Below are 12,292 nucleotides of genomic sequence, written 5' to 3'. Positions count from 1 at the left end.
CTCTAAGATACATTAAGATCTATCTTCTCTTGTAACGTTTTACAGAGTTCCTTATCAGTTTCTCTCAGATACATTACGATCTATCTTCTCTTGTAATGATTTACAGAGTTACTTATCAGTTTCTCTGAGATACCTTGGGATCTATCTTCTCTTGTAATGTTTTAATTATCGTTTTGAACCAAAACCTACAATGTACGCGCATGCTCTGTTATCATGCCGAATCTCATTTAACTGTATTTAACTCAGTGAATGATCTGTTTACTTCAAGTTATTAATTCATTTAGTTATTTCTCTCTGTGTTTAGAGTAAAAACATTATGGAGAGATATGGGTAATCCTCAGCTGACAACTGTACAGTTCTGCCATTGAATAACAAATTATCGTAAATAAACGATACATACTGTCCTACCCTTCACTCTCATAACTGAACGTAATTTTCTGAGATGTTCCTAACAACCGATCGATCGTATTTTAAGTGGTCTATTTTATGCTATTTGAAAGTAAAACTATCAAACTGTGATATTTCACGAAGATAAAACAGTGAAAAACACTTAAATTATTAAGTTTCACAAGAAGCAAATAAGTTGCAGAAGATATTCCAAAACTTTCACTTTAGATAAAAGTGGACAGCGTATCATAGCACATTTAATGAACTGCTTAATATCACAGCACGTGTAATATGACAATATATTATTGTATATAATGGAGTGGTGTGACCAGGTGACTAAGGCATTCGAGACTCGTGATCTGAAGATCACGGGCTCGAATCCTCGTCACACTAAACGTGCTCGCTCTTTCAGCCGTGGGGGACGCAATAAAGTAAAGGTCAATCCCATTATTCATTGGTAAAAGAGTAGCCCAACAGCTGATAGTGGGTGGTGATGACTAGCTGCCTTATCTTCAGTCTTTCACTGCTAAATTAGGGACGGCTAGCGTAGATAGCCCTTGTGTAGCTTTGCGCGATAATAAAAAAAACATTATTTTACACAAGAAAACAGTAAATATTTATATATATAAATAATACATATAAACATCTGTAAGTACAACACCGTACATATAAATAAACGTCACTTGACCTCAAATACTTCCCAACAAAACTAATTACTCTGTTTAGTTTAAGATAGTGAAACAAATTTTCAATTGTTATTCGATCATAACTATCCGTTATTGTTGACTATTATACATGAGAAGAGACAGCCAGTTCATAACATTCACTGCCAACTTTTTTCTGGTGGAACAGTGAAAAACAATTACCTTCCATAACGCATCCACGGTCTCAAATTGCAGAGCGCGACATTTTTTGCCCAGATCCACTGTCCAACATCCTAACCAAGAACATTCTTTTTTGCACAGATCAAATGCCAAACATACTAACAAACAACATTCGTTTTGCCCAAATCCAATGTCTAACATCCTAACCAACAACATTATTTTTGCCCAAATATCCAATGTCCAACATCCTAACCAACAACATTATTTTTGCCCAAATATCCAATGTCCAACATCCTAACCAACAACATTCTTTTTTGCCCAATTCCAATGTCCAACATCCTAACCAACAATATCCTTTTTTTGCCCTAATCCAATATCCAACATCCTAACCAACAACATTCTTTTTTGCCCAAATCCAATGTCCAACATCCTAACCAACAACATGGCCACGCTCCAACAAAGCTAAAGTAAAAAAAAAAAGCACTTCTTCACCAGGAAGAAATAAAAATGTTCGATAACGCACGAGTTTAAAAGACCTAAATTTAAACTAATGTAAAACTCGATGTTTGCAATTCTAATATTTATAACACTTGTCTATCTTACGAACAGTCGTGAAACCACGAGCCTCGTCTTAAAACTGTATCTCAAGGAAAACGAAACGTTGTTTCCTGCTTTATTTTAATAAAAGTTTTAATACCCATACCAGCTGTCTTGAGATTTACTTCTTCCTCATCTCATAAAACTGTGAGATGACCTTATTCAGGTTCTAACAGACATAAATACTGTTTAATGATAATACGAAGTCGAAAAACATATTTTAATGCTTTCAGCAATAGTCACAACCTCGACTTCATCGAACAAAGTCAAACAGCATTGAGTTCTATATACTAACGACAGCAGAGCTCTAAATAAGTATTAAATGAAACAGAATTTATTACGTTACAATAAATATTTGAAAAACACTGAGGTCAGAACTTGCTGGATTCACCAATAACTACAGAAAACATAAAAATTGTTGAACAAAACAGCAAAGACAAATGTAAACTGTTGGACAAAACGGTAAAAACAAATGTATATTGTTGGACGAAACGGTAAAAACAAATGTATATTGTTGGATGAAACAGTAAAGACAAATGTAAACTGTTGGACAAAACGGTAAAAACAAATGTATATTGTTGGATGAAACAGTAAAGACAAATGTAAACTGTTGGACAAAACGGTAAAAACAAATGTATATTGTTGGATGAAACAGTAAAGACAAATGTAAACTGTTGGACAAAACGGTAAAAACAAATGTATATTGTTGGATGAAACAGTAAAGACAAATGTAAACTGTTGGACAAAACGGTAAAACAAATGTATATTGTTGGATGAAACAGTAAAGACAAATGTAAACTGTTGGACAAAACGGTAAAAAAATGTATATTGTTGGATGAAACAAATGTATATTGTTGGATGAAACAGTAAAGACAAATGTAAACTTGGACAAAACGGTAAAAACAAATGTATATTGTTGGATGAAACAGTAAAGACAAATGTAAACTGTTGGACAAAACGGTAAAAACAAATGTATATTGTTGGATGAAACAGTAAAGACAAATGTAAACTGTTGGACAAAACGGTAAAAACAATTGTATATTGTTCAACGAAACAATAAAGACAAATGTGTTTGGACTGGATTGTTAAATTAAACACTAGCTACAAATAAATGGTTAATAAATGAAGTAAACAGGTTAAACACATTGTTAGATAAAACAGTAAATCACATTGTTGTATGAAACAATTAAACATTTCAGAAAATTAGCTCACTTCCTAGGATAACACTATTACTGGAGAGAGTTATCTTAACAGAAAAAAATGTGTTATTCTGCGATAATTTTTGTAGACCGTTATTTCTTGTGATTTTGAAAACGAGACATAATCCTCTAAAGTAACTGTTTAGTTGACAGTGAACAGAATAAGCCACGTTACTAGCTAAACAAAAAGGAAGACGTTATAGTAACTATATGTTAGTAAACAAAACGAGGATATTATAATGATATGCGAGTAAACATAAAGTAATTAGACTTAAGTATAAATAAACAGAAACACATTGTCGCAACTACGTGGAAACAGAAAGACGTAAGACAAGTAAACAGACACTGTTGCAATAAGATGTAAGTAAAGTCATTAGAGTTATGTGTAAGTAAACAGAAATACATTGTTATAATTACGTGTAAGTAAAGAGAAACATATTATTGTTATTATGGGCACATAAAACTTTGTACCCCAGGTTTCGCTTCGATTCAGTTCTTGACAGACGTAACATTTAATGAGCCGCGGTCTTCACGTAACTTAGAAACAATAATCGAACCTTTCAAAATTTAGTCGTTTAAATCGAATTCTTTACTTAATGAGGTACACAGAATTAGTTTTTGTTGTTGATAGTTTAACAAAACTGTATAAAAAGTTCTATAACCAATCTTCAATATAACAACTTGAGAATATTCTATCTGTATATGTGTTTGTGTATATCTTTAGCTGAATTTCTAATTGTCGTCCATTCATCAAAATAACCCAGAAATGGAAAATCTGTATTATCTTGTGGATCAGCGTTAGTTCATGGACTCGGACTCAACTCAGTCCAGATATCGCGATTTAAGTCTTGAACCCCTGAGAAGGTCAGATCCGAATAACCTCTTGCGGTTGACGGATTTACAACAACACTAAAATTAGGCGACGGACGCAGCAGATATCCAAGTACGCTTTGCTCTATTAACCAAATAAACACAAAGAATTCAAGAAATATTATAGTTCACGTGTGTTGCAGTTATTAATGTATTTTCTGTCCGCCAGGGTTCTTTAACATATTTTAAATGTTTCGCTATCGAATGACCTACACCATAAGCGGTTAGTTTTAAACATCCATAACAGGGTTAAGTTTTCTTATCAAATCTGATAAACATATTCGTTTGAGGAAACGTCCTTGGTTATCAGTCACTCATGCGACTCATCACTGAATGAAAGATTAAATTAACCCATGACAGACTACTTGCTGACCAGTAGTGGTTGTTCTCTATCTTTCTTTCTGTGCGTCTATCTTTCTATTTATCTATCCGACAATCTAACGATATTATACGTGACTACAGGACAGCTTCTGACAGACGAGCAAGTACCTCTGTATCCCTAAGTGGCGTTTATGGAAGCCCTACAAAGTAAGCTCAAGCACGAACACCAGTTCGGAGTAATAGGAGAGTTGCCCGGGATATCGGGGAAGTCTGCCGTTGAAAGTACTGCAGAAACCGTTGCCCTCGAGTCGTCAAGCATCCCTCGAAAATGTACGTTCTTCGTAAACGGGCTTAACACACTAAATTACGTGCGTACTGGTCGTAACGACAACACGGTAACGTTGTACGTTACTTTATGATTTGATGGTTTTCTCCAGTTCCTGGTGTGTGATAAAGCACGTGATTTGGTCCGAGAAGTCAACAAACCCGAAGACAAAACACGGTGTACTGTCTACCTGAACACGGATCACAATTCGTAACATATACATATTTCTACTAACAACACCTACGTGTAAAATATTCAACGTACATACGCGTTTTTCCCACGCGATCATGTACGTACACAACTACAACGCACAAGATACGTTTATTTTCCCTGTTTATAAATATTAACTGTATATTGACAAACGTAGGTATACATATACATATATATAGTTTTATCAGAATTATGGTATAAAGCGATCTCTCTTAAGTTGCGTATTACAAACCAAGTGCATCGCCTGATAGAGGAAATATTCCTGTACTAGGTAGTTAAACCCACTTGTTCTTCACTTTAATCTTAATTCCACATAACAACTAATCCTATGGAAGGAAATCATGGAGAAAACGACTTCGACTTTCGGTCTGCATGAGTCCAAAAATGGTTCTAACACAACAGTTCATAACATTCGCGGTTAGTATTTCAACACTGTTATGTAGTCTCATATTACACTAACGTTAATGCAAAGAAAGAGTTATACACATGTAACAGATAGCTTTACGTCAAAAGATTTGGTCGGCTATATATACAGCTGATACAAATTGTATGGTTAGTAAACTATTACTGCTGTCCTCGCTTTCACACATAAGTTCTTATAATCTTCTATAAAGTAGATACGTTTACAATAAACAGAACTAAACCAACTTATTTTGTCAGGGGCACTTACTGTTGTGGTATCCATGGGTATAGACATTTGTGTGGTATCAATAGGAACATATTGTTGTTGTGTTATCCATGGGTATAGATATTACTGTGGTATTCATCGGTATATGCGTTGATGTCATATCCATGGGTATATACATTATTGTGATATCTATGGAAATACATATTATTGTGACATTCAGGGATATACATGTTGATGTGGTATCAATCGATAAAGACGATGTTGTGATATATACATTGTTGTGATATCCATGATTATATACACTGTTGTGGTATGTATGCGCATATATATATATATATTGTTGAGGTATCTATAGGTATATATATATATATATACATACTGTTGTGGTATCATTTAATATAAAGTTATATAGTTCCTGGTTACAAACATGCTTTTCTGCCTTGAAAGCTCAACGAATCATATCGTAACTCACGCTCTTGGAGAGTTTGTGGTTCGTTGTTCAATACCACTGAGATCTACTTCAACAAACACCGTCTTCATGAAGTAATTATAAGTTGGACAAATAGGTTTATTTTTCGTGAAGTGAATGCTTTCAAAGCTACCATAGATTTAATTAATCAAAGTCTTACATTTTGCTGGTTCATAAATTTCAACTGTAAAACGATTTTAAATAGTGTATCACAGAAAGAAATATCGTTGTAAGTTAATGTGAATTAAAATTGGATAATTAAACAAAAAAAACACGTTATAACAGTGAACAGTTTGTTTTTTGTAACTTTAACCCAACACCAGAGGAGAGTTATAGTCCATTCGTTAATAACATATTTGTGCAGTCATCCAATTGAACAAATTTTACAATAAAAATATAACAACTGTGTTAAACTATGGACCATCGTGTCAGTTACATAAAAATTACATTTTTTTATTTTTGCGAAACGAAAGCTTTACAACAGTATCCTAATACACCATGGAAAACGTTATACCCTAATACACCATGGAAAACATTATACATCGGTATCCTAATACACCATGGAAAACGTTATACATCTACAAACATTCACGTATCTCTAGATGTATAAAATGAATACAATTTCGCCTTTACGTAGGTAAGTCACCGTACAAATTTCTCATAAAACGACTAACCCACAAAAACCTAAACCTCTTATAGCGGAACTACGGCTCTGAAGCGCGAAACAAGTTCACTGAGTCAACGGGACGTGAGCAAGACTCTTCAGGCTTAAAGTCTAGGTTCACGTCCCGTTGACTCAATAAACTTGCTCCGCGCTTCAGAACCGCAGGTGCGCTATAAGAGTGACAGTAAAATCCTGTTACTCGATCACATGAAAGTAGTTGGTTAATTCAGGATTAGGAACAGCTATGCTTAAAAATCTCTCGTGTCGTTTGTTTTTTATTTCGAATTTCGCGCAAAGATACACAAGGACTATCTGCGCTAGCCGTAACTAATTTAGCAGTGTAAGACTAGAATGGAGAGCAGCTAGTCGTCTCCAACCACCGTCACAACTCTTGGGCTAATCTTTTACCAACGAATAGTGGGATTGACCTTCACTTTATAACGTCCCTATGGCTGAAAGGGCGAGCATGTTTAATGTGACGGGGATTCAAACCCTCGACCATCAAATTAAGAGTCGAGCCCCTTAAACATCTGGCCATGCCGGACCACCCGAGTCTAATACAACCTAACGAACAAGGAGTGTTTCCGTTGTTTTCCGGAGAGTAAATCTAACGTCCGTCAACAACTTAACGTTAATATTAACAGATCCGCTTGAGAGTGGAAGATCTAACGTTAAACAACTGATTTATTGTATCTCATTCAAATCAATGAAAATAAACAAAAAGCTTCACTATTGTATAGCGAATCGATATTGTAACATATCCAATAATGCTTTCCCACAAGCCTTTATTTCAATAAGGCCTGGCATGGCCTGGTGGTTAAGGCACTCGACTAGTAATCATAGAGTCGCGGGTTCGAATTCCCGTCACACCAACCATGCTCGCTCGCCCTTTCAGCAGTGGGGGCATTATAAAGTGACGGTCAATCACACTATTTGTTGGTAAAAGAGTAGCCCAAGAGTTGACGGTGGGTGGTAATGATTAGCTGCCTTCCCTCTAGTCTTACACTGCTAAATTAGAGACGGCTAGCGCAGATAGCCTTCATGTAGCTTTGTGTGAAATTCAAAAACAAACAAAGAAATCATTACAGTATTTTCTTTCTGACAAAATAAAACGTGACAGTGTGAATTTCTCACCGTATTTGCACAATTTCAAAACCTTAACAAATGCACGATGCGTCTGTTTCTAGAAGCCTTTTGGCAAAATAATGATTAAACCAATGCACAATTATAACTCACAATACGATATATTGTAGGGCTTCATGCGTGCATTAATAGCAAATGAGTTCGTACAATATACTTCGTTTTTACTGTCCAGCTCCCCAGTGGCACAGCAGCATGTGTTAAAAACCGGGTTTCGATACTCGTGGCGGGCAGACCACAGGGAGCCCATCTGTAGCTTTGTGTTTAATTGAAAACAATTTACTGCACAAAAAGACACACATTCACTGAAGTGATTAATTCAGTCATTTTCCACGAGCAAAAGAGTTTTTTTTTTTTTTTAATAACCAAAATACTGTTCAACTTGATGTGACGGTCGCTAACTGTGACTGGACGAACAAAGCTTCACATTTATTGACAAACTTTCGGTCACTAGAAAACAAGACCAGGACCCTAGTATAGCTCCAAATATGGTCATTGTACAGCTAGTGCGTAGCATATATGATGGACCGAGGCCAATAGTAATAAAGAATAAACATATCTAGCCAATCATTGGTCGTAGAAAGCAAGACGTTTCTACAGTCTTTAGCTGTTTAATACACTTGGAAAAAAGACGGTCACTGGTTTTTGGATGTTTCAGTATGCGCGCCTACCACGTATGTGTCTGACTTCCATGTAAATCGTGCTCGCATGTATACATACGTACTACCATATAAACCATGCGCGCAAAACAAACAGATACGTGTAATATATTTAATCCGTTTGTGCACTAACACGTCACGTGCACGTCCAGTTTAACATTAACGTACTTTTGAAGAATGGTTTTAAAACACTTGTTTATATTTTGCGAAGAAACATTTCAACACTAACAAAATAACATGTTATATCTGTACACTTCCGCACACTGACTGTAAATTGGAAGGGAAGATAGTAATAATTATAAAAGTTACACTGTGCTGGACCACATATAATAAGATAGATGTCTTAATGAATACACATGTCTTTAGATAAACCTAGGATGTTAAAACTACACTGCTTCTCGTTGTTTTTCTATATTGTTTGCTAACATACAATACATTTTAAAGTTAGTGTTATCATTGTTCGATTGTTCTTAATATATGATTAAAATACTAGCGGATATTATTAAATAAAAATCCCTATTAATATTATTATTACTACTAGTGCTATTCTTAGTTCTATTAATACAAGTTGTTTTACAAAATGACCCCTGAACTTAGAGATATTCGACATCGCGTCTGTCCTCACTGATGTAGCTCCTTTTATATTTATGTAAGAACGGCTCGTTTGGGTTGAGAAAATTTTTTACGTAGAGGAGCGAACAACTTTGAACCTGTCGATGACCGAAGAAGGTCGAAACGTTTTCTCGACATCACTGATAGCTTTTTTTACGTTTTGTTGGCATGGTGTGATGGTCGATTCTCAGCACTCTGTAATGTTACCCACGTGGTTTATTTTAATCGAACGTTAACAGAATTGTAATCTAAGCTTGGTGCCTACCACCCCCCGAATAACTGACGTCACATAAGACAAAAAATAATAATAATTTTCATGAATTAAAACACTGCTCATCCATCGTTCTGACCAAAAATACATTTTATAGAAATGAACTCAGAAGTATCGACAAGTTTGAAATAAGCACAAAGTCTTTAAGCTTCGCATTTCTTTACGAATCTTTCGAATCAAATATTAGATGCACTAAATTACTTGAATAGAAAATATAAAACGTCGAAAAACGTGCAAACAACAGAAACTTCAAACGCATTTTCTTATGCTAGAGAACCAAAGTTAATGCCAACCAAACCCGTAAGCCTAATTTTGGTTCATCCAGCTGTTTACCTACAAAGTGTCAACATGACATATTGTAAAGATAAGCTGAGCTAGCAGTGATGTGACACTACCACAAAAAACAAACAAACTGTTTTCTGATCAAAACAGAAGTTAACAGATGTAGTAGTAAAGCATTACATACGTTGGGCAGTAGTTAACCCTGAGCATCCAGCTGTTTACCTACAAAGTGTCAACATGACATATTGTAAAGATAAGCTGAGCTAGCAGTGATGTGACACTACCACAAAAAACAAACAAACTGTTTCTGATCAAAACAGAAGTTAACAGATGTAGTAGTAAAGCATTACATACGTTGGGCAGTAGTTAACCCCTGAGCATCCAGCTGTTTACCTACAAAGTGTCAACATGACATATTGTAAAGATAAGCTGAGCTAGCAGTGATGTGACACTACCACAAAAAACAAACAAACTGTTTTCTGATCAAAACAGAAGTTAACAGATGTAGTAGTAAAGCATTACATACGTTGGGCAGTAGTTAACCCCTGAGATAAAATCCTTGTATTACACATCTCTAAATACAGTAAAACCGTATCTACCCTAATGATTTTAGAACTCTTGTACTATACCCTTCTAAATACATTAAATACAGCATGACTGTGTATACCCTAATGAGTTCAAAACTTTTGTACTTTACCATTCTAAAAGCGTTAGATATGTCTTATATATTTAATAATAGATACGGAGTTTATTCGTGTTACTTACTGGGGAATTCACCACAACTGTTGATTTTTAAGCTTTTTTGTTTTAGAGCCCTTGTGTATATAACCAACAATATTATTACAGCACGTATTTAAGTTGTTAGACTAATCACCAATGTAGACAAACAGTGAAATGTATATTGATACACGTGTTAGTGGCCTAACTTTTCATATGTTAAATAATAGTGTAAAAGAAATATAGGCCTAACACTGTACTCATAATGACACTTTCGGCATTACGCAATAACAAATAATCCAAGGAAATATAAAACAACAAATACTAACTGGCCCTTCGGATCACGGAAACTTCGTGTCATGTCGTCAGTTTCCTCAGTTCTGATGCAAATAAAACCTACAGACACAACTAACAAACCTATAAATCAGAACAGAGGCCTCGTGACAAATCCGAAACCTTGGTTTTTATTTAAGACATAAACGATGCAACCCTAAACAATTGCTTGAGTTTTGACTATTTTAATTTGATGAAAACGTGTCTGTTTTAAAAACTGAATATTACGTAGGCGTTCCCGAACGCCCTGTACTTTAATTCGCACACGCATATTTTGTTTCTGGAATACCACACTCGACCAATTCTTACCGCAAAGCAAACTGTATTTTAAAGTTCTTTACTTAACTTAAATAACTTGTATTAAGTTTTCTCCTTAACTTAAATATATTATATAAAATTGTTTTTGATTTGTTTTGAATTTCGCGCAAAGCTACACGAGGGCTATCTGCGCTAGCCGTCCCTAATTTAGCAGTGTAAGTCTAGAGGGAAGGCGGCTAGTCATCACCAGCCACCGCCAACTCTTGAGCTACTCTTTTACCAACGAATAGTGAGAATGACCGTCACATTATAACGCCCCCACAGCTGAAAGGGCGAGTATATTTGGTGTGACGGGGATTCGAACCCGCATCAGACCAAACATGCTCGCTCTTTCAGCCGTGGTGGTGTTATAATGCACAACCAATACTACTATTCTTTCCTTAACGCAAATTCTTTGATCATAAGTTCGTTTTTTTTTCTGAGATAAACAGTTTAAACAGATACATTTGCACTATTGCTGATTTTTGCGTTAACGAAATAAAACAAAAACAAACTAATCTAAGTTAAACCTCCTCGCTACCGAATGGCGTGCAGAACTTGTGATATTTCGAACTCTTAACTGAGACCTCGTCAAACTGTGATAAATCTACCATATGATCCTACAACAACACATGCAAATCGGTCTTCAGAAATAAACTGCATGAACACCTACCGGCCGCCTTTGGTAATGACCATCTCCGTTCCTAAAGTGTGGAATCGTTCCCACAATTCCTTTGATTCCAGGGTCACTTTAGGGTCATCCCTTACTCCGTCGTCTTCGCTTTCTAGGGACCTGAAGCGTGGAAGGTGTCCGGTTTGGGTGAGCACGTCGTCAGCCGTGATATATGGCGGAGTTCCCGGCAGCGGTGTTGGCAGCTTGGGAAATCCGAGCGGTGGATATGGTTGGTGGTGATGAGGCAAAGGGAAAAAATATGACGGTGGTAGAACTCCAATGTCTGATGGTGGATGACGGGCAGAAGGTGACAACAAAAACGGGTGGTAAGTCATTTCTCTAGCCAGACCTGAATCTTCAAATCTCGTGAATATTACCTGGAGAATTAACACAGTGTATGGTGAACAGTTGAAATATCTCTCCTCTCTTACGAGTGTTTCTCGGGCTATTCTAATACACCTCTATGTTATTGATATGAGTGCCAGAAGGGGGCGACACTTGCTAGAAACATATCGAACTGTTCTAATTCATACGATAAATTACAGAAGGTGCAGGTCCGAAGCAGAGCTTTATTTTCGGCGAGAAAGTCACGAAATGACCACTCCGGACAGTACGAGAGATCCTTTCTTTAAAGCCACAAGCGAGGATTTGACCGACAACTTATCCACTCTGGCGCCAGGGGCGTAACTTCACTTAGCAATGTACGGCCAGAAACTTCATTCAATAAATTGCAATTGGCCCTGGAACGAGCATAATGAGATGCACACTTGTGCTACGTATAGAACCCTCGAGCCGTGGTAACGAGCTCTCTGGC

At 36.2% G+C, this 12,292-nt stretch overlaps 1 protein-coding gene and 1 long non-coding RNA gene across 5 annotated transcripts in view; both read right to left on the bottom strand.

The window, feature by feature from the left end:
• LOC143256309 (T-box transcription factor TBX2-like) overlaps positions 1-12,211 on the bottom strand; it is a 40,353-nt gene extending 28,142 nt beyond the window's left edge. The window contains exon 1 of one of the 2 annotated variants that reach the window (XM_076513385.1): positions 11,479-12,211. In XM_076513385.1, the coding sequence (XP_076369500.1) occupies positions 11,479-11,813 (335 nt within the window). In that variant the 5' untranslated portion in view covers positions 11,814-12,211. The remainder of the gene's footprint in view (positions 1-11,478) is intronic. The other variant, XM_076513384.1, reaches the window with a different exon arrangement.
• Positions 1-12,292, bottom strand: part of LOC143256312 (uncharacterized) — a 604,741-nt gene that overhangs the window by 485,308 nt on the left and 107,141 nt on the right. The window lies entirely within an intron of this gene.

The sequence above is a fragment of the Tachypleus tridentatus genome, chromosome 7 (assembly GCF_004210375.1).
Source record: "Tachypleus tridentatus isolate NWPU-2018 chromosome 7, ASM421037v1, whole genome shotgun sequence".
Classification (NCBI taxonomy): domain Eukaryota; kingdom Metazoa; phylum Arthropoda; class Merostomata; order Xiphosura; family Limulidae; genus Tachypleus; species Tachypleus tridentatus.
Note: the sequence above shows the minus strand (reverse complement) of the source record. Positions and strands in the feature narration are given on the sequence as shown.